The 21,935-nt window shown below is 36.4% G+C and overlaps 2 protein-coding genes across 2 annotated transcripts; one reads left to right on the forward strand and one right to left on the reverse strand.

Annotated features, from left to right (window-relative positions):
* Positions 1-4,266: 4,266 nt before the first annotated feature.
* Positions 4,267-12,368, reverse strand: LOC110736773 (zinc finger matrin-type protein 2-like). The gene is made up of 10 exons (XM_021917075.1): positions 12,098-12,368; positions 11,772-11,852; positions 11,637-11,664; positions 11,459-11,541; positions 8,628-8,660; positions 6,315-6,393; positions 6,040-6,092; positions 4,881-4,941; positions 4,666-4,748; positions 4,267-4,561 (listed from the first exon to the last, which is right to left on the reverse strand). The coding sequence occupies exons 1-10, from the start codon at positions 12,116-12,118 to the stop codon at positions 4,472-4,474; spliced, it is 612 nt and encodes a 203-aa protein (XP_021772767.1). The 5' UTR covers positions 12,119-12,368; the 3' UTR covers positions 4,267-4,471.
* Positions 12,369-14,376: 2,008 nt separating this feature from the next.
* Positions 14,377-20,787, forward strand: LOC110736774 (protein disulfide-isomerase like 2-1-like). The gene is made up of 11 exons (XM_021917076.1): positions 14,377-14,623; positions 15,899-15,983; positions 16,564-16,661; positions 16,784-16,839; positions 17,804-17,921; positions 18,102-18,129; positions 18,221-18,309; positions 18,437-18,593; positions 18,689-18,813; positions 18,969-19,068; positions 20,415-20,787. Exons 1-11 carry the CDS (start codon positions 14,469-14,471, stop codon positions 20,481-20,483), a joined length of 1,080 nt encoding a protein of 359 aa, XP_021772768.1. The 5' UTR covers positions 14,377-14,468; the 3' UTR covers positions 20,484-20,787.
* Positions 20,788-21,935: the final 1,148 nt, after the last annotated feature.

The following is a 21,935-nucleotide window of genomic DNA, read 5'->3' on the forward strand; positions in this document are numbered from 1 at the left end:
GCTGTATCATGACCGGATCCACGAATGGAACACCCTAGCTGCATTTTAGTTTTTCATGTTTACATTCTTCCTATGTAACCTTATTTGTACGTTGCTCTTTAAATGAGAACATTAATTTTTTATATTGTATTGCTTATTGCATTCTATATGTTGCATGGGTAAGTTGCGCGGATCCACGAACGGTTATGTCAAAATTTAAAAACAGCAATGATAATATGTCAAAGTTGAAAGCTAAAAGAACAATCTAAAATGTTACAAACTTAAAACATAATGTCCAATTTAATAAATTAAAACGATAATATGTAAAGTGCTCTATAAAAAAAATGACAAAACCATCAGTAATCCCTCCTCGACGCCGACTCCCAATGCGCAAGGGTCTGTTCCAGACTATCAACAACAGCTCTCACTGTTGCACTCATGCTGTCCTTCTCCAGAGAGAGTTTCTGTACGTCCTGCATTATCTTTCCCATCCACTGCATACAACAAAAAATAAAACATGAAATACAATAACAACATATAAAACTTAATTAAAAAACAACGATAAATATTTTATGAGACATACCGCTTCCATGGCAGTAGGCGGTGGCATATAATCATCATCGCTGTGGTCGAGATCTGCGATCAACCTCGGGTGCGAATACCGGTTGAACCATTCCATGTAGTAGTGGTCACACATGGGAGGAACCCCAGATGGCGGCATCTGCAACTCCGCAGTCCATAAGCGGGCCACCATCGGAAACTGGTCCCACGTCCCAGTCATGATATCCGGCCATTGCACGACGTAGTCCCTCGACGATGCAGGTCGGACCGCCTTCATCGGGCATGCCGGGGGAGGAGGGACAACTTGGACAAATCCAAGCTGGCGAAGACAACGCTGGGGCATGTACGCCTCGACGATCTCACGATACTGAATGAGTCCCGTGTACAGGGTCCTGGGTACCCTAACACTAGGGTTCGAGCCGAAAGGCATCCAGTTCACCTCCACATAGTTTTAAAATTTAATAACATGAATATAATAAGTGCATATAATAAAATGTAGAAATAATTTATAAACGTTACCTCTAAGGGGGACAGCCTGTCAAGCAATAACCATATCGATCGGAGGCGGTCTACGGACTTCTTCTCCGAGCGCGGACTCCACGTACAAGCACGCGGCATCCCCTCATCAATAGGAACCGGGTCACGATGTGGTCGCAATGCAGGAAAGTACTCGTATATCCAGGTCTGCAATAAAGTCAGACACCCAGTGATACCTGCCGCGTCAGCCCGACTCGCAAATGCTAGTTGGCGATACAAATACGCCAACGTAGCCGATCCCCAAGAAAACTGGCCTACACTGTCGGGGTCACACGCCTCTACTATGTCGCGTGGCCTGAGCTTGTTTCCGCCGCTCTTATCCGGAAACAAGGTACATCCGAGGAGTAGAAAAACATAAGCAGCTAGCTGTGCGTCGTGCGTCCTACGTGCACTGGGGTACAAACACCACTGCAACACGGATGCGATCTTCACACCGCCGTGTTCCCAAACACCAAGCGCCTCTGTGTACAGTGCAGCCCTGTCCACCGCCAACAACTCCGCCAGCAAATCTGCCTGATCCGCATCAACCACAGCACAAAGTCGTTTACCCTCAACACGAATCCCCAAAATGGCCTCGACGTCATGTAACATGATCGTCATCTCACCGAACAAAAGGTGGAAATATCCGGCTGCCATCGCTCAACGAAAGCCGTGATCAACGTACTGTCAATCTTATCGTGCATGGTGGCAGGAACGTGATTCACCCCAGTGCCCTCCAGTCGCTCGAACATCTCGCTCTCCGCCTGCCAAGCCTCAGCCCATGTACGCAAAAAGCTACAAGTCTTTTCCCGGGTATGACATTTCAACAACCCCGTAACTGAAGGCCTCTCCTGGTCCTCCCAAATACGGGTAGCTATGTGTCCTAGAAAGCTAGGAATCACACTCCCGTCAAAAGGCCCACCGGGCACCTCACTCCTAACAACCCAAGAATCATTAACGGCCCTCGACCGTTTCCTGCTTGCCCCAGATACAGTGGACGCAGATGATGTGCCAGATCTACTGACAAACCTATCACCCCTACCCTTACGCACCTCCACCATATGTGTCTCGTACATGTCATCAACCCTCTGACTGAATGGACCGTTATCATCATACGGTCCACTCCCATCGTCCACATCCTCATCCTCATATGCGTCCTCCTCCTGCTCCTCCTCATGGTCACCCTCCTCACCATCATCATCGTCATCGTCATCCTCATCCCGACGGTGGATCCGTTCTCTACGAGCCGAGGCCAAAATACCACGGGATCTAACATGTCTATGCCCCGACCTCTCCACTGAATAACTTCTACTAAGAAGCTCTACATTCTTCCCTGCACCATGACGACCCAGTGAATTCTACAAAAAATTTTAAAATATATAAACATACAAAAGTTTTTTAGAAAAATAAATAACTACCTATAGATACAAAATACCAACACTTCCAACTAATTAAACATAGAAAAATATTATACGGCATACACAAATACACACATAATACCCTAATATATTACAAAATTTATGATTTACAAAAAAAATGTATAAAAATTATTTCAAATAATTAAACATAAAAAATAAAAAACAAATATATTACACATACACAAATACACACATAATACCCTAATGTATTACACATTTTAAATTAAAAAAACAATTACACATTAACACAAACAATTTCCACATACTACATCAATTAAGGCATAAAAAATGTTTAAACATCAAACATAAAAAAAATAAAACATAAACACAAAAAAAAATCTGATTTTATAAAAATAAAATATACACGATTTATAAAAAAAACACAAATATTTTTAAAAAATAAAACACATTAACAAAAACAAATTTAATTTAAATAAAACTAAATTTCTGATTTTGCAAAATAAAAAAAAAAAAAGGGTCGGGCGCCTAGCCAGGACGCCCACCCACTGGCGGTGGCGCCAGCTCCGGCAGCCATAGCCAGTGGGCAAGCGCCTGAACTGGACGCCTACCCATAGGCACAGGCGCCAAATCTGGACGCCACAGCCAATGGGCTGGCTTCTGGTTTGGACGCCTGTCCGGTGGCTGGGCTTCCAAGCCAGACGCCACGCCACCGGCGTTGCCTGCCGGACCTAACGCGCTACTGTCGCCCTTTTTTTTAAAAAAAAAAATAATTAAATAATTACCTTGCCACCAGGTCGCCGCCTTTCCTCCGCCGTCGCCGCCGCCACCTCTTTCCCTTGCCGCCTCGACATTGTCGTAATTAATTTTTTTAAGAGAGGTAGATTTTCTGATTTTTTTTAGAGAGAAGTAGAGAGTTTTTTTTTTAAAAGGAAAAGGGCAATAAAGTCACTTCAACACATATTTGTGGGCTTTATATGGTAATTTGCGGGCGATGTTTAGCGATTTACAAAAAAAAAGCTAAAAATAGAGACTATATACGTGAGTACTTTTGTATTAAAGAAGAGAGAGAGTAAGAAATTTATTTTTCAATAAATGGCCCTACAAAGGAGGGTTGTTATGATAAAAAAAAATGAATAAACAAAACTTTGTAAAAAGAATAGTAAAAGTTAGTAGAAATTCGAAAAACTGATGAAATCGAAAAGTGGGGGTTAGACTTAGGAAAACGGAGGCAGTAATAGATCAAAGGGATTATTTAAAATTGCTAATAGGTCAATTAGGAAGAATATATTTTTAGCTCATTTGGATAACCTAACTAAGTTTCAATGGAACAACATTTATACTGTATGAGTTGCACGCTTTCCATTATGTATATGAGTTTATCGTATTTCTAATGCTCCAAAATTAATTAGATCTTATGAAGAGTGTTGAATTCAATATTCATTTTCAGAATGAACATTCATAAGGTGCATACAACAAAGATTGTATAAGGCATATAGGTCAATCTGTCAACTTGATATATTACAAGTACAAGATATTCCTTCTAAAGATAATCAATTGTTAACAATTGATTATAATTTGTTCATTACAAAAGTTTAAAAATTTCGTTCAGTTCAATTTAATACTTCCAAAACTTCAGTTTAATGAACTTTCAACAAAATAAATAAATAAATAAATAAATCTAATACTCTTTAGTCTTTCGTAAAGCAATACAATTAGTTGAAAAAGAACATTCTAAGATGATGTCTTTTTCATTATATACTTTTTTTTTTTTTTGAGGTGAAAGAGGGCAATATTTGTTATAATACTATCAAGGTCAGCCATAGAATAAAAATTTCCTTAAAACTCCACTGATATTACTATTCCTTGTATGAAACAATGAACAATTTGCTGCAACTTTTTCTGAAACCTCTAGTTCAAGAAGATTTTATCAGAAACATAAGATACAATGACTAAACTAACAGCAACAGAAGTTAGCGGTGGTCAATCCCTACGCTACGCTACAGAGAAAATACAGAAAAATGGATCATTCAACCTTCTCATTTTTTGGAAGAACCAAAACCACCAAATCCCATCATAGCAGCCACTTCAGTATCTATCTCAGGCTCCTCCACAACAGCCTTCTCTTTCTGGTACAAGAAAGCAACCGTTAATGAATTCAAAGTTGTAACAATAGAACTCCATGAAGAGATAAAAGAGAGAAAATCACATAAATTAATTTCATTGTACAAACCTTCTTTTCTTTCTTTCTCTCCCGACGCTGACGTTTTATCTCCTCCTCCTCTTGTTGCTGCTTTAATATTCTTTCGTCAAGATCTGAGTGAAAAAGGCACCACTTACGTCAGGATACAATAACATTAACTACCTCTTACATGATAGGCTACCAGTTAATATAAATACTAGTACAAGAACATTGCCAATCACACAAAAACAGTAATGTATTCTCACCTTGCTCTGAAAAACTGCCAGGCGTTTTTCGCTTTTTTAGAACCTCAAACCGTTGTCGTACCTGAGATTAATAAGGTAATATGCCATCAATCCAACACAGCAATTATAAGCAGCAAGTCCAACATGGAGTGTCTCAAAAATAAATTTGGGCCCCTTTACTTGAGTAGCTAAGTGAGGGAAAAGCTAAAGAACAGGCAATTCTACTTCACACCATTGCAACATACACAATTAGGATCCCACTTCATAAACTGCCCTTTCCAAACACATTATTTAGATTTACAAAATATATCTTCCAAACACAATTTCCTCAAACAACCTCCCCTCCCCTCTCCTAAATTGTGTAGGATCTAGTTGCACTCTACCACTCCATTTAAAAGGGATTTATTCAGAAATGTCAGCATATTCTAATATCGGGTCTGCTACACACATCAACATAAGAATGTGAGATGTGCCACTGATGACTAGCCAAAGATGACCAAATAGCATTTGATAGGATAGGAACCTTAACCTATATAACCAGAACAATGACCATAGGCAACTATTGGCAGTTGTCTGACAGGAAACGATTGAAATTATATGGGGCAGAGTAGTATGGATTAGGAGGTGATAAGCAAGCACTGAAGGAAGTTGCCAAAGTTCACAGACACTACCTTCAACATCCACATAAGAATAAAGAGGGCAGTTAGCAGCGGAATGGGGTGGATTGAATGGGAAAAAGGAGGGTGTCAGACTGTTCAACTGGAGGGGAGGAAAGAAACAATGAAGCAGAGGAGGGAGAAGGGGAATAGGATTTTAATACTTTTTAAACATAAAATTGAAAAAAATTAACGATGTAAGCAAATCTGTTAACTTTTAACGATATTTTGCAAGTTCAGGGTTACCCTAGGAAGCAGTATAAATTTTTAGAGCTGTATGAAAAAAAAATTAAAAAAAAATGGTCATACAGTTTAATTTTCCAAAAAAAAAAAAAAGCACAAGTTCAATTATTTCTTGACCACAATGCCCCAACAACTCTTTTTTCAAGGATTTATGCTCTTATACTCTTCCATGATAATGCAGTCATCATAAGTATCACTCTTTCACAATATATAAGATTCTTCCTAATCCAAGATATTGAACACTCAAATTACAAAACAGAGCGATTAGTATCAAAGCTTACCTGATCCAGAGTTGCTCGCTCTGATCGCATAGACATACCCAAAGCCCTTTGATCTGATATAAGCAAATTCATGATGAGGGTGAATCAAAGTCCCATGTGAAAGTAAACAAAAAGGCAATAAAAGAAGCAGCTGGAGAGTACACACACACACGCTTACACTCACACACACACACACACACACACACACACTCTTACACACACACACGAGAGAGAGAGAGAGAGAGAGAGAGAGAGAGAGAGAGAGAGAGATCAGCAGATCCCCTAGTAAAGCTTACGTTTTTTGCCATTGATGTGGTCCAAGTAATTTGCAGAATCCTTTACCACACATTCACAAACTGAACAAAAGTAACCAGCCTGCAATAAGGAAACTTTAGTGAGCACACAAAAACCACTAGAATTAAGACCTTGATATATTAACTGGATAAACCACCATCCAATTATGTTCGAACTGAGCAGTTACTCATGATATATTGATCACACTCAGATTTGCATCAACATGAAGAGGCAAACACTCGCTCACCCCTATGAAAGTGCTGATAAAGAAACAGACAGAACATAACTTCAACAAGATTTGCACTCAGGAATCCAGCATAGAGAAGCCTAAAGCATGTATACTTTCTATATATGTCCATCTTTCCAACAATTTTTCACCTGAATTAAGCTAACGAAAAAGTTGGAAACAGCAGCCAGCATGCAAAGGAGATTGGTAAAAAGTACCAACCCCAGCCAAAAGACTTATCAACTACAAAGGAACTGGTTTTTTGATTAAGTATACGAAGTGCCAACAGGAAGAGAGAGGAAACATAAAGTCTCCAGTTGGGTTAAGAAAAATTACAGTGAAATGCACCTACAAACACCAACAATGAGCAAGCTCTTACTTCTTATATAACACTGCCTAGGAAATGGATGACATCACCACTCCCTCAAAAAAGAAATGGAAGTTAAAAACAGGAAATGCGGGAACCTACCTAATATAGTCAACTTTTGGAGCTAATTACCTACTATAATTCTATTTAAAAGCAACTACCTTATAACAAGCTATTTGGTGTTGGTAGGTAGCACTTCCAACTAGTGGAAGACGTTAGATATTTCGTCAAAAGGGCCCACTTTCGTAGCTTTCCTCCCTCTCCCCACCTTTCTTCAATTCCATTTTCATATTTTCCACATAATAGATCCCTTGCCCTTAATTCTCCCCGCCTTCACCGATCCAAGCAACGGAATTCCCTACTAAGACTATGAATTACCAAAGGTTTGAGACAGTATTAAGTAATTAATTCTAACTACTTGTGGAATTATTGTCAGTTGCCAGACTAGGGTTTTCAACAATTCGGGAGTAACTGATTATCGTTCAAAAAGGTTGAGGGTGATAACACTATGTTTACTTCAAAAATTTGGATATTTGGCATTAGCACATAATTGACTTCCTTGTTTACTCTCCACTTAATTGTTATATTTTCAGTCTAGGGTTTTCCTTTAAAAACAAAGTGTTGTACAATGTTCAGATAACCAATTGTTTCTACTTTACCCCCATTTATAAATTTTCTTGATACTTCCCAATCCAGGAGCCAATCCTAAATTGAAGGCAATATTCAGCCAAGCCATCCACACACATCTACTTTGTCCAAAGGCAACTTGAATGAAACGAATGGACCCGCAGGAGGCATAAAAGGAGAGCCAAGCATGCTGAGCTCAGGACAGCAGGTCTTGCCTTCCCCAATCAATACAGAGATCTCAATCATCCAGTCATCCCACGATACTTCATCGGAAATAGCTTAATTGGAAAAGGATAGGCCTTGCCAAGGCTGAAATTGTTACGGAGAGATACTAATTCAAGCTCCAAACAAAAACTCTTAAGATTAATGCCAAGCTTTACACTAATCGAAGCCTTACACATTCAAATCCAGCTAAAAGAGAGACTCAAAAAACTGAAGCATCATTTAACCAACAAACGAAGATGTTACTTTAATTTGTTCGCCTAATTCCTCTCAATTATAAAAGGAAAATTTGTAGGGATATATGTCATATTTTGGAACAGCTACATAATAAATTTTCTTTAATAACTTCTACCTAATATCAAGTATTTGATTTTAGTAGCACTACCAAAAGATATCTTGTTGTCGATTGGCAGTGCTACTATGGCTTTCCAAGTCTAACTCTTAAACCACAACATAAATAAATGTTATTTGAAATGTGATCCAATTTCAATGGTGTTCAGTACTATAAGTCTGAATTTTGTAGTTGCCTGTACTGCTGTACATAACACACAGGACATTCCAACCAACTCGAGAAAGCAGAGAGACAAGATTCAGAAGAAAAAAAAAAACGCATTAATCTTATTGATACACCAATCTAAAATTCTAGAGGATGCCAAAAAAAATAAGTATATGCTAACACTACTCCAGGCAAGCAATTTAATAGCCCAATCTAAATTGCTTCCTCCACTCCCCTAGTCCTCTTACCCTTCCCTACCCTCCCCACACACCCCTAGTCCCCTAGATCAATCAACAAAAAACATGCCCAGAGCATATAACAGAACATAACTGAACCCAGAAGCAGAACCCAGAGAGAGAGAGAGAGAGAGAATATACCTGCTGGCTAAGTGGTGCTATTGGAGTGACAACCTGCAAAAAAGCATTACGAGAGTCAGCATTAGAAAAAGAAGATGTAAAAAATAGCCTTACATGTTTCTTACGAATAAATTAGGAACTTCAGTTGAATACTTATAGCAGTAAGTTTCAGATGTAATGTATACTGCATACAACTACTCATTATTTGGCCGGGGATAAGTCCCTAAAGACTCGCATTAGGTAATTTTCTAGCATTGTAAAGATATTCAACTTGGTTCGGAAAGTACAAAAATCAAACCCATTCATATATTTGTATTGGACGGCCAAGGATATGAGATGGGGTACTTTTTCCATGGTCCAATGTCAATAGCATAAACTATGATTCACTGACCCATAATAAAATTTCACGCACACATACATGTTTTTACAGGAAAGTAAAAAGTCATGAGGCCTAGCTGGAAATAGCAAATAAAGACTTTTAATAATATTATACTTGAAAAGAAACTACATCCAACAAGAAAACTGTGTTGAACATACTCTACATAAATTAATAATTCTAATAGTTTTCAGATTCATACCACCAAATAAAGAATAAAATATCAGAAAATGAAAAAACACTTATTTAAAGAAACTCTTTTATGTAACAGCAAGATTAACCAATTTCCCAAGCGTAGAAGTCCCACATTCATATCCATTTGCATCTTTACTACCTAATTTTATCATCGAGTCCAATCCCCCTGCCTCCTAACTCCTAAGTCCTCTTTCTCAAAGTCACAATTTACATATATCGTTTTCCTTTCTCCAATTGTTCTCTACTGTTGTTTTATAGGGTAAAGAAGAAGGATCTTCATATGGTTTTTATTGATCTAGAGAAGGCATATGACAAGATGCAAAGAGAGGTACTTTGGTGGGGCAATGTTGAAGAAAGGTATCCCACGAAGGTACGTGGACCTGGTTAAGGATATGTATCGGGATGTGTCATCAAATGTGAGGACATGTGGAGGGTTGACAAAAGATTTCCCTATTACAATCGGATTGCATCGAGGGTCTACATTAAGCCCTTTTCTTTTTGCAACGGTTCTAGATGAAGTAACTAGACCAATTCAAGATGAGGTTTCATGGTTTATGTTGTTCGCGGATGATATCGTTTTGGTGGATGAAACTAAGGATGGGGTTAATGCCAAGTTAGAGCAATGGAGACAAAGGTTGGAATCCAGAGAGTTTAAGCTAAATCAGAGTAAGACCGAATATTTGGTATGTTACTTTGGTACTTAGAGGGGGACAAGCAATGAAGTGGTGAGTTTGGATGGAAATGATTTGACCATGAGTGATTGTTTTAAGAATCTTGGGTCGATCATCTAGAACAATGGTGACATTGATCAAGACGTGGCCACAGGATTAAGTCGGGGTGGTTTAAATGGAGAGCGGCCACGGGAGTGTTATGTGACCGAAGCATTCTCTTATAATTGAAGGGAAAATTCTATAGGACTGGCATGTGTTGCTCTATGGGACAGAATGTTGGGTTTCTAAGAAGAAGCACATTAAAAAGATGAAGGTTACGGAAATGCGCATGTTAAGGTGGATGTGTGGGAACACTCTAAGAGATAGAATCAGAAATGAGGTTATTCTCAAGAAAGTAGGTGTGGCAAGCATTGCTGATAAAATAAGGGAAAATCGCTTACGTTGGTTTGGGCAAGTAAGACGGAGACCCGAGGGTGCACCAGTTCGAAGAGTGGAAGAGTGGGACCATGGAGGGGTTAAGCGAAGGAGAGGGAGACCGAAAATGACTTGGTTGGAAGGAGTTAGGAAGGATATGAAGTATATGGATTTACATGAGAATGAAGCATTGGATCGTAAGGGATGGAGGAGGAAGATTTATGTCGATGACTACACGGATAATCAAATTTGGTTCATGTTAACCGACCCCACTAATGGGATTAAGGCTTTGATTGATTGATTGTTTGTTGTTTTCCAATGAATTGATAAAATATCAACTACAATAACCCAATATTAAACTCTTCACAACAAGTCTAGGGAGGTCAGATATATGAAGCCTTACCCCCACCAAATAGTCAAAAATTGAGATTTGGTTCAAAAATTACTAAGTCTACGTGTGTTTGCGCTTCAGAGAACACAAACTTACATGATACAAACATAGAGAAGTTCCAGCCATGACAGTTCTAAAAGAAAGAGATAGTCATCTTAAAAAACAAGTGGTTTACGACTAAACACAATAGATTAAATCTTTTCTCCCAGTCAGATCACAGTAAACTAGCTTAAACTAGCTTACATGCAGCCCAGGCCCCAGTCTAATCACTGCCAGTAGGAGCTAATACAGCTCCATAAATGGAAAAAACTCAAACAGCAGGACAGGTTGACTGCAAGGATGCACAACCCAAAATATGATCTACCTTCTATTGATACTATAAAACAGTACTCATCTATAAGTCAATTTTTTCTCAAAAATAAGAAAAGCATAACGTTACCAAAAGTTTAGAAGATCTCGTCAAGTAGTTGCCACAAAACAATATCTAAGACCAAAAGACAGTAGATCCCTATTGGCTAGACCATTAAACAACAGGCAGAATCACTAGCACAAAGTCCATCAAATTTCATATTTGCACCATATTACATGAAAATACAGCTAGGATTAAACCACATGTGAGGCTATAATAAGTCAATGATCATAGTGCATAACATGACAACCCCAAACAACACCAAGCTATTCATCTGTTTGTCCCACTAGCCAAAACACTACACCTAAAAACCATAACATCAGCAACGCCATTGAATTCAACGAACAGCCACAAATGCACCAATTAAAACTGGCAAAAGCGGGCAAATATGCTGACCTGGGTCTTCCCCAAACGAGACTCGAGATCAACTTCATAATCCCTATGCTTCAATGGCTGCCTCTGCACTGGAGGTCCTTTTGCTGCACATACACGTTCAATAATTTAAGCATTATTCCATTCCAAAATCATAATATTTTATACCAATAAATCAAATTAAAGAAAACGTTCAGCTTACATTTAGATTTCGACCTTCCATCTTTTTCCTGTATCAAAATTCCACCAAAATAACAAAAATTCAGAAACAATAAATCAAACAATTAAATTAAATTAAATTCATGAAATAATTACTGAAAAATTGAACTCCCAAAACCTTTTCTTCTCGCTCCCGAGCTCGCTGCAAAAACTCTTCACGATCGAACTTCCTTCTAAAAGTGTTATCAACTCCAGCTGCCTGCATAATTCCACCCACAAAAAACTCACCAATCAATCAATTTTTTTATATAACATAAACAATTCCCAGTAACAATTTAAATTCTTCTAAATTTATAAATTTGAAAACAAATACAACAATTTCAGTAGTATCATAGCATTAATCCCAATGTCGGGGAAGGCTAGATGAACCAAGAATTAATTTCATGTACTCGTAAAAATTGAAAAATAATGCAAAGAATTAGATTGGTGATTTTAAATACTTACTTGATCATTGGATTGAGACATATTGGGATTTAGGAACTATCAATTAAAAACCCTAATTTAGTTTTACAGTAGAAAAAAAATTAATTAAATTATATAAAAAGAAGATTGGAGAGAAGTACTGGAATTTGAATAAATTGTGAGAATTCGAAAGGTGAAATTTGAGAGTTATATTTTGTTAATCTACTGTAGTGTGTAATTTAAAATATGCAGGCATTGAAGAATATGAACTCTTTTCTTGAGTTCGTACCAAGGTTAAATATTTTCTGACAAGATAAATCAACTTTAAAAATAATTAATTTAATTTCGAATCAGGGGTGCAAAATGGGTGTTTGGTCTAGTGGTATGATTCTCGCTTCGGGTGATTCTCGCTTCGGTTGCGTGAGGTCGTGAGTTCCATTCTCGCAACACACCCTTAAATACTTCTAAAATCTAAATAAACTAATTCATTTCTTTTTAAAAGTAATTGCTTCTAAATGAACAAATTCTCGTTTTTTTTTTTTTAAGTATATACTACCTATTGAGATAAATCTCATAAGAGATATGATTTTCATTCATAAAATCACAAAATGATGGTTAATATAAAAGTATGTATTATTGTAAAGATTTAGAAAATTCAACAAAAACACAGAAGTGCTATTAATTTTAAAAATGAGAGCTTGGTGAATGTTCTTGTGTTGTACTTGTACGTTATTGTTAAAATGCATGTATCCCCATAATAATACTATAACTTTAACATTTGGTAAAAATGTGTGTTAACTTGATTTCAACATAGTATAGTCGTGTGGGTTTTATTTATTGATTACATAGAGCTTTATTCTATCTAAATCTTGAACTCATTGAGAATCTATATCTACTTAAAACAAAGGTTCTCCAGAATTTCCAAGGAAATCTTTGGCAAAGGACCTCGAGGTCGATAAAAATGGGTATATTAAGTACTCATGTGAGTATTGTTCGCATTGTCTCACGTCAATACATATGCTAAAACTCTTATAACCTAATCTAAGTAGGCTACAATTTTGTTTTGCCAGATGTTTTAAAGATGAAGCATTTTTTTAAACTTGTTTTTAAGGATGAGGCCGCACTTGTGTGTTTATTGGTGAGTTTTAATTCTCCTCTTGCAAGATGTTTAGGGTTTAGGCTCCTCTTTTGGCATTAATTGCTCGGTTACAAGCTCTAATCATCGTGACTTTAGGAACAAGATGACAAAAAAAACATTTTAACTAATTAACAAGTATGTCTATCACTAGGTTCCATAGCTTCATATTGAATTTATCTAGACCGATCTCAGACACATTACAATATTACATACATGACGCTTTTGGAAATCCATTATTACTTCTACATTGTGATATATTTTCTTCATTCTAATAATATTGTAACAAGGATGAAAATCGCATCTAGCACACATTTTATATGTTACATATCTATAATTGTATAAGATTGAAAATCATAAAAACTTAATATTATGAGATGATTCTAACAAGACCACATATAACTATATTTTTATATAAGCAAATAAGAGTGATAAATACTCCCTACGTCTTTTTATTAAAGACCTGTATTCCTTTTTTGGCAAATCAAAATTAAAAACCTATTTCTATCTCAAGATTGTACTATTTGAGAATATTCTCCACTTTTTGATGAGTTGTCATCACTTTTTTAAATTGTACTATTTGGGAATATTCTCTATTTTTTGATGAGTTGTCATCACTTTTTTGTATTAATAATGACTTTTTATACTTCCTCCGTTTTTTTTTATCGCATCACTTACTACTTTAGGAAGTTTACTTATTATTGCATCATTTCCTTTTTAGGATAAAAAATATCTATGTTCACACTGCAAATACCCAATATACCCTTACTTTTTCATACTTACTTTTTATTTTATCTTACATTACATGGACAATTTTGTATTTTTACGTTTCTCTCTCTTACTTTTTTCCACTACCAAATTTTGCCTCCAAAACCCTATAATGCAATAAAAAAAAACGGAGGAAGTATCAATTTCGAACACTTTCTCTCCTCCTCTATCCAATAATTCTCAACCACTTTTTTTTTTTTTTTTTTTTGCAAAGTTTAATTATTGCAATACTTTGTATTACTCGAACGTATGACGGTTATTTATCCCGAGCATGCAACAAACTCACTTACACACCACCTAATGCCGTCATGGCACGTGGCATCATTCAATTAGTTGAATCATCATATTTCGTGTCATTCGTTGCCACATCAGACATACTACGAGATTAAGACACAGCTAAAAATAACTTCAAACGATCAAGCCCCAAATTTCAAAGGTGTTTATAAAAGGACCAACGCTCAACTGCTTCACCTTTCTGGTTATTTTTTTTTTTCAGAAGAAAACTCAAAAATGGCGAAATCTCAGATCTGCTTCTTCGTCGGAACCCTAGCTTTGCTCCTCGTTTCATCGGCTTTTGCCGACGATGTCGTCGTTTTGACAGAGGAGAACTTCGATAAGGAGGTTGGTCAAGATCGTGGTGCTCTCGTTGAATTTTACGCTCCTTGGTAACAATTCATTTTTTTATCTCTATAATTTTCTTCCGATTTTGTTGTAATAATCGTTTTCAGCTCAAATTTTCTCAATTTTAGTATTTTTTAATTCGGTTTTTGATTGATCTTTGATTTTAGATGATTATTTGTTGAAATACTAGATCTGATTGTTTGATTAGTTATCGTATTTGGAAATGATGAAATGCGGTTTAGTTTTTGGTTGATTTTGGAACTCGTATTGTTTCCTGATGATTTCTATCAAGTGTGTGACTGTGAAATGGAGAAAATGTTAGCTGAAGAGGTGTACGATGTTTTTGAAAATTCCGCCATTTAAAAATTAGAGAATTGATTGCGTTTATTATAAATGTAACAAAATATTGCACGTTGAATGGAAGGATTAGAAGTGCTGAGTCAACGTTGTCTTTTTCCAATGAAATAATAATTGAGATAGATTATTTGCGCACAATTATAATGGTATTCGAAAGTTTGTATTATTAGTTCACACTTCTAAATGATCCTTAGGAATGTATGGCACTTTTGTTGAACCGATGACCAATGGATATAATTCGGTTTAATTGATGGTTCATTGGAAAGTTGATGGTTCATGTTGAAAGCAAAATAGCAAAGATGATATGTTTTAATTAGTTGAATAGAAATGAAATTCAATGATTACATGGACAAAAGAGCATGATAATGGCCCATCAGTCACCAATATTAGAATTTAGAAATGACGTATCATTTATTTTTATTCTAATTATGTAGCGTACTTAGTTTATTATATGTCATATGTCATGCATATATTTTTAGAAAAGAAACTTGGAATATCACAGATATATTTATAGCTTCAAAGCTTCATTCTGTTTGCCTCCAGTCTTAAGACTCTTAACAAGTGGGTATTTTCTACATGACTAAAATTATGTATTTTGCGACATCTTGTTCTTGTCTTCTTGATGCTCTTCAATGAGTGGGTGTTTAAATTTAACATAGCATGCTTTGTGAGTTTGAGACACTTTGAGTTGCATATTTTGTCGACTTATGTTTCCAAATTTGCTTATCTATCGTCTACTTAGTTTAGTACTATTTCAGGTCATATGAAAGAAGTGGAGAGGCATATCTTCCTTTACAGTTCTTGGTGTTTCATTTTATTTTTGATCTAATTACTACTCATGGGAATCACGACCCAAGTTACTGGCTAGTGGCTACCATAGTTCATGGTGCCAAAGTGCATATCTAACCATTGTTACACATGAAAGTAGGATTCAAATTACTAAATGACTGTATATTCTACAGGTGTGGTCACTGTAAGAAGCTCGCCCCAGAGTTTGAAAAGCTCGGTGCAAGTTTCAAAAAGGCCAAATCTGTTTTGATTGGAAAGGTTAGTTATGCATGTTGTTGGTCTTTTTGCCATAAGTTTATCTTGATGAGAGTATATTGGATTACCAGATGAAGGATTGATGTTCATACGATAATCTAACCGGAGAAATGACGGGCTATGCTTATATTGATTGTTTGATACATGCTCCTTAGAATGATATTTTTATTGTTGTTGCTGGGGAGGGAGGGGGTGAAGCTTGCTCGGCTGTTGCTGCTACTTTTACATCCACATAAAGTATCTAAATTAAGTGATTTTGGGAATGCAGAATTAAAGCTGATACGTGATTTTCCTGATAGATTGGTGATTGAATATACCGCCTATGGGCTATGGTAAAATTGTGAGACTTGTGAAATAGGAGAACATTAGATCCAATTTTTCCTTCATTTTTTCTGATTAGTACTTGTGAACTCAAGGTGTTTAGATTAGATTAAGCTGTTCTACTGAACTTGAATTTTGAGACTTCATTTAATCTGTGCTGAATGAACAATCGTAGTTTTTCTTTAGCATCATCTCTTCAATGTTTCCGTTGATTGGTGTCGGGAATACATTCTTTTTAACTAAATATTTAATTTCTCTGCAGGTGGATTGTGATGAGCACAAAAGCCTGTGCAGCAAATATGATGTTTCAGGATACCCCACAATTAAGTGGTTTCCAAAAGGATCCTTGGAACCCAAGAAGTGAGTTTGTACATCTCTGTAGTCTGTACTATCACCTGAATGCTGTTTATCTTTGCTATGTAATGGTTGAATGCTTTGTGTGCAAGTATCGTTATTTATCTGTAAATGTTCTCTGTATGCAGATATGAAGGTGCACGTACAGCTGAGGCACTTGCTGAGTATGTTAACTCTGAAGGAGGTATGTTGCAACTTGATTAGTGATTCTCTTAAATAATGTGAATTGTTTTTTGATTTAGTGGTTGTTAATTGAATTGTTTATTATAGTAGTTGCAGACTTCTTTGGACTATATGTAGATTACCTTAATTCCTTATCATATCTTTTGTTTCATGGAGGACCTTTGCCTTATACAGAGTACTATCGAGCAATAAAATGAAATTAATTTGACCTATTAGTTTTCAAAATACTCTTTGTTGCTCCATCACTATTACAACTTGATGTCAACTTCTGCTTATATATCCTATGTGCAAAGCACTGAGTACTTTGCTATTGTCTTCCTGTAGTAGGTGTTAGAGTAGTTCTGAGACTGGGAAGGCATTTTTGTAGGAAACATAGATTTTGTAGTTTGAATTCATTACAACTCCCTCACCAGGTGGAATTTCAATCTATGAAACCCTTGAATACTCTCTAACAGATGCCCGTTCGACCTAATCATACTGTGTTGATTTTTTTATTTATTTTTTATTATTGCATGACGTGATGGAAAGTGGCTACTAAAAGACATCCCCTACCCATCCCCATTTTCCCAAAAAGTGAAATGGAAAAGAAAAAAAAAAAAAAAATCTTCTGCGCACTTTTTATTATGCTGAGTATTCTCCTTCCTATGAAGTTGATGAGCTTTAGTTGTCATGTAACAAACTAATAATAGCTATTACTACCTATCCATCCAATATTCATGTAATGGTGTTTCGGTTCTAAGTCTCTCCATGTTAATTGATGACTGTTATTGTCACGGTCATTTAGTAACTCTTATTTTTTTGCAAATTAAAGCATTCCTACTTTGACAAGTCAATTATTAATATAGTTTCCTCGTATATCAGTAAAAAAGAACATTGTTAAAAGTCTAGAAGACCATTATCAGGTGCATGTTATCTGTACATCTGATTTCTCTTTTCTTCTGTGTTGATTTATTTGCTTTTATCAGGGACCAATGTGAAGATTGCTACTACGCCTTCAAATGTGGTGGTACTATCTACAGATAACTTTGATGAAGTTGTCATGGATAAATCAAAAGATGTTCTTGTTGAGTTCTATGCCCCATGGTTAGTTATATGCTTTGTTTACTGTACTTCACACATTCCACATATATCTCTGACATTGATTGGCTACTGCTTGAACTAATTTATGAGATTTAGTTTTGGTTAATTTAAATTGATTCTGAAGTGATTTCTATTGGTATAATATTATAACTCCATCTCATATATGCTTATGCTGTTTCTCAGGTGTGGTCACTGCAAGGCATTGGCTCCTGTAAGTGAAAAAGTTGCTTTCACTTTATTTTTTTAGTGGGTGCATTACCAGTTTATATGATTATTGAGCCTGCTATCTTGCCATGTTGTAGACTTACGAAAAGGTTGCTACTGCATTTAAATCGGAAGATGTGGTGATTGCAAGCCTTGATGCTGACAAATACAAAGATTTGGGAGAGAAGTTCGTTCACTTTTCTCTTGGGCCGTTGGCCATCTGATATTTCATTGTGTTCTGGATTTTGGTTACTGTAACTTGCTTAAAGATTGCATGTCTAACTGTCTTGAACTTCGTTTACTTTATTTGTCAGATATGGCATAAGTGGCTTCCCAACTTTGAAATTCTTCCCCAAGAGCAACAAGGATGGTGAAGATTACGATGGTGGTCGAGATTTGGAGGACTTTGTTAGTTTTATCAATGAGAAGTGTGGCACCAGCCGTGACAGTAAGGGCCAACTTACCACACAGGTGATGTGCTTCACTATTAGTTCTTATAAATTTGCAAGTGATAGAGAGACCCAGGAAAGAATCCCTTTAATCCGACACTGCTCTCCAAAAATTAGGCTGGTATCATTGCATCCTTGGAAAACCTGGTGAAGGAATTTGTAAGTGCAACCGCTGATGAGAAGAAGGCTGTCTTTAACAAATTGGAGGAAGAAGTTGGGAAGCTTGAAGGCTCCGCGGCAAGGTAGAAGAATATTTCAGTTTTATTTTATTTTATTCTCTTTATCTTTTGAAAATGGGGAAGAGAAGTTAAATAAATCTCTTTAAGGAATGGTTGCGTGCATCAGTGCATGTTATATTGGATTGTGTCTGATTTCTTTTTTATTTTTTATTTTCCAGGTACGGAAAGATCTATACTAAGGCTGCCAAGAGCTCCTTGGAAAAGGGTGCCGACTATGCTACAAAGGAAATCCAGAGACTTGAGCGCATTCTTAGCAAGGTAACCATATTATGGCTATGACTGTCTGTTAGAGTCTAAAATCTAAATTTTGTGCAAGCTGTAGTTGAAGTTGGCAATTTGTGTTTGGTACTTGATCAATTCTGGTATCCTTGCTTTTAGGTTGCTTAAGCATCAATTTCAATTAAAAAAATTACTACCTCTGTCCTAGAATAATTGGCCATTTGTCTATTTTGGTCATTACAAATAAAAGGCCGCGTTCTGAATAGTATGATAAGTTTTGAATTTTCTATGATTATGCTATCGCTTTTAAAGATACCCTTATAAGAATTACATAGAAAGACTTATTTGGTATGGCAGAGATGTAAAAAGTAAAATATTAGAGAGAATGGCTTTAGTAGTTGCTCACTTGTTACACTAAAAGTATAGCGGTTTCTGGAAAGCATGGTAACTGTAATGTGCATTAATATGGTGTATTGGCTTCAATTGAATGTTTCTATTAACATGTTAAGATATAGCATTCCTTTGTGATTTTGGTCTGAGAATGAAAATATAATCTGTTCTGCTGTCTACTTCGGCTTCACAATTAGTAGGTACAATCAATTAGCAATTACCATGAAAAATTAAGCTAGTATGTATATATATCATATTCATGGAGATAGTAGGCATCCATGTCTCCTTTTAGTGACACGCATGGAATGGAGAGGTCAGGGGATTATGGAGTCTAGGTGTTAAAGAAAATGAGGTAGTAGAAGTTGAAGACTTGAAGCAGGGAGGAATTGGAGTACTATTATAAGTTTCGGCCGGTGTACTCTTATTATGTATCCCCTTATTTATTACCCGTCAATTCATTCCCTATACTCCAAGTAGAATATATTGTATTCATCTGCTGTATTCAATTTTCTGCCATGACCGAAGAGAGTTACTGTTATTTGTGTAATGTTTCTGCTGACATGACTGAGGATTGACAAAGCCTTACTCTGATGAGAGGGCAATTAATGATTTTACTTGAATGAAAATATCTACTGGTTATGATCATTAGATTATAAAAGGATATAAATAAAGTCATGTGCAATAGCATATGTATTGTTCTTTTCCCTGAGAGAGCCTGTTCTGTTTTTGCTCATTTATTAAATGAGCAAATAACTCCGGGTGTACGGTACACCCGGGTGTATATAACAAATTCTATTTCTATGAGGGGTGGGGCAAAATACAATGAACGATCAATAACGTAGCTGTAAATTGAGGATTTTTATTTTCTTGCTCCATTGTCAACTTATGAAGTTGCGGAGTTTTTTTTTTTCCCGTGTCCTTAGAGTTGTGCCAGGGCCAATTTTAGCATTGTCCACACTTGATCTCTAGTAACTTTTGTTCCTTGTTTCATGCAGGCCATCAGCTCGGCAAAGTCTGATGAGTTCACTCTAAAGAAGAATATCTTGTCCCTTTTTGCCGCTTGATCAGCTGGCTATTACGTATGATGTTAGTTGAACATTCATACCCCGAGGGCTGATATTGCAGATACTATTTTCGCTTGGGGGAGAGGTTTATCAGTAGTGTTGATGGTGCACATTGTTTGCTGCACAGTTTTGCTCCTAGAGCAGCTTAACAGTACTTGTAGAATCTATAGTTTTGGTCACACTAGATATAATAACACTTCTTGGAGGAACGTTGACTTTGTCTTGCTTCTCTGATCCATTTTGTTACCCCTTTTATACGAAGTGAACTTCAACTATCATATGAATCAACCTACAATTTAAGACATGTCATCACTCATTCACTCTGTTGCAACTGCAACCCATGCTCCCCTCGGGTTCTTTACTCGCTTTGCAGCTTTTCGATTCAAGTACTTGAAAGCCTTCTTAACTTGCTGCAGATCAGTAAACAATCGGTAATCCAAAGAAGCCTATACAAAAAATTCTCCAGAGACCGTAATACGAATTATGGGGATGTTGTACACACTCATTTGTGCATTCTATCTAAACGTTTGAAGTTGCTGAAATAAGGAAACTTATCTAAAATGTTTCTTGTTTGCTGCTACTTGAGTAATCTGAAAATGGTGGGCTTAGGAGTTTGAGCAGGGGACACACACACACACACTGTAAAAAGGGTGCTAACAGTAGTACAGGCAAAGCTGCCACAATTTAATTAACACTCACTTCTCCCTTCGACAAGATCCGCTACATACGCCCACTTTATTCCTGCCCTTTTTTTTTTTTTTTTTTTTTTTTGATTTTCTATTTTAAATTTTAGTGAGTTGTTCTTTTCTCTTCAACTTTGTACCCCAATTTTAGTGCCAGAGTCCCGTGCTTCTACATTATGAGAAAATGATCTTAGCATGCTTTCTCTGGCTCACTGCTCTTGAAGTTTTTTTATGAAGGTTGCATTAACTAAAATAACCGTAAGGTTTGTTTGTTTTTCAGGGGAATCGAGACCATCATTATTACTCCCTCCGTCCTATTTGTTTGTCCCATATTTCATTTTCAGCCGTCTTTTAAAAATTGTCTCATTTCTTGTATACAAATTTAGGGTAAGTTTATTGGTGAGTCTTAAGTGGAGTCTTGACTCAAGACGTGTTTTTTGCAATAATGTGGCGCAAGACTATATGTAGTCTTGAGATGAGTTTTGAAATCCAAAACTCATCTTAAGACTCTACAAATTAAAAAAGAATTCTGATTTTTTTTTGTTGGCCAATGATGAGCTGCCAACTCATCAACTCAAAATAGTTATGGATATTTTAATAATGAGTGTTAATATTTTTTAGGAGGGTAAGTGAGTCTTGGGATAATGTGTTATATTGGAGAAAGTTTAGTATGAGTCTAAATAATAAAAAATAATTTAAAGTTAGTAAAAAGTTGACGTGACAGAGTCTGATGTGTGAGTCTGGATCTTGGGATAAACTTACCCTTACA

Source organism: Chenopodium quinoa, unplaced genomic scaffold (assembly GCF_001683475.1).
Source record: "Chenopodium quinoa cultivar QQ74 unplaced genomic scaffold, ASM168347v1, whole genome shotgun sequence".
Lineage (NCBI taxonomy): Eukaryota > Viridiplantae > Streptophyta > Magnoliopsida > Caryophyllales > Amaranthaceae > Chenopodium > Chenopodium quinoa.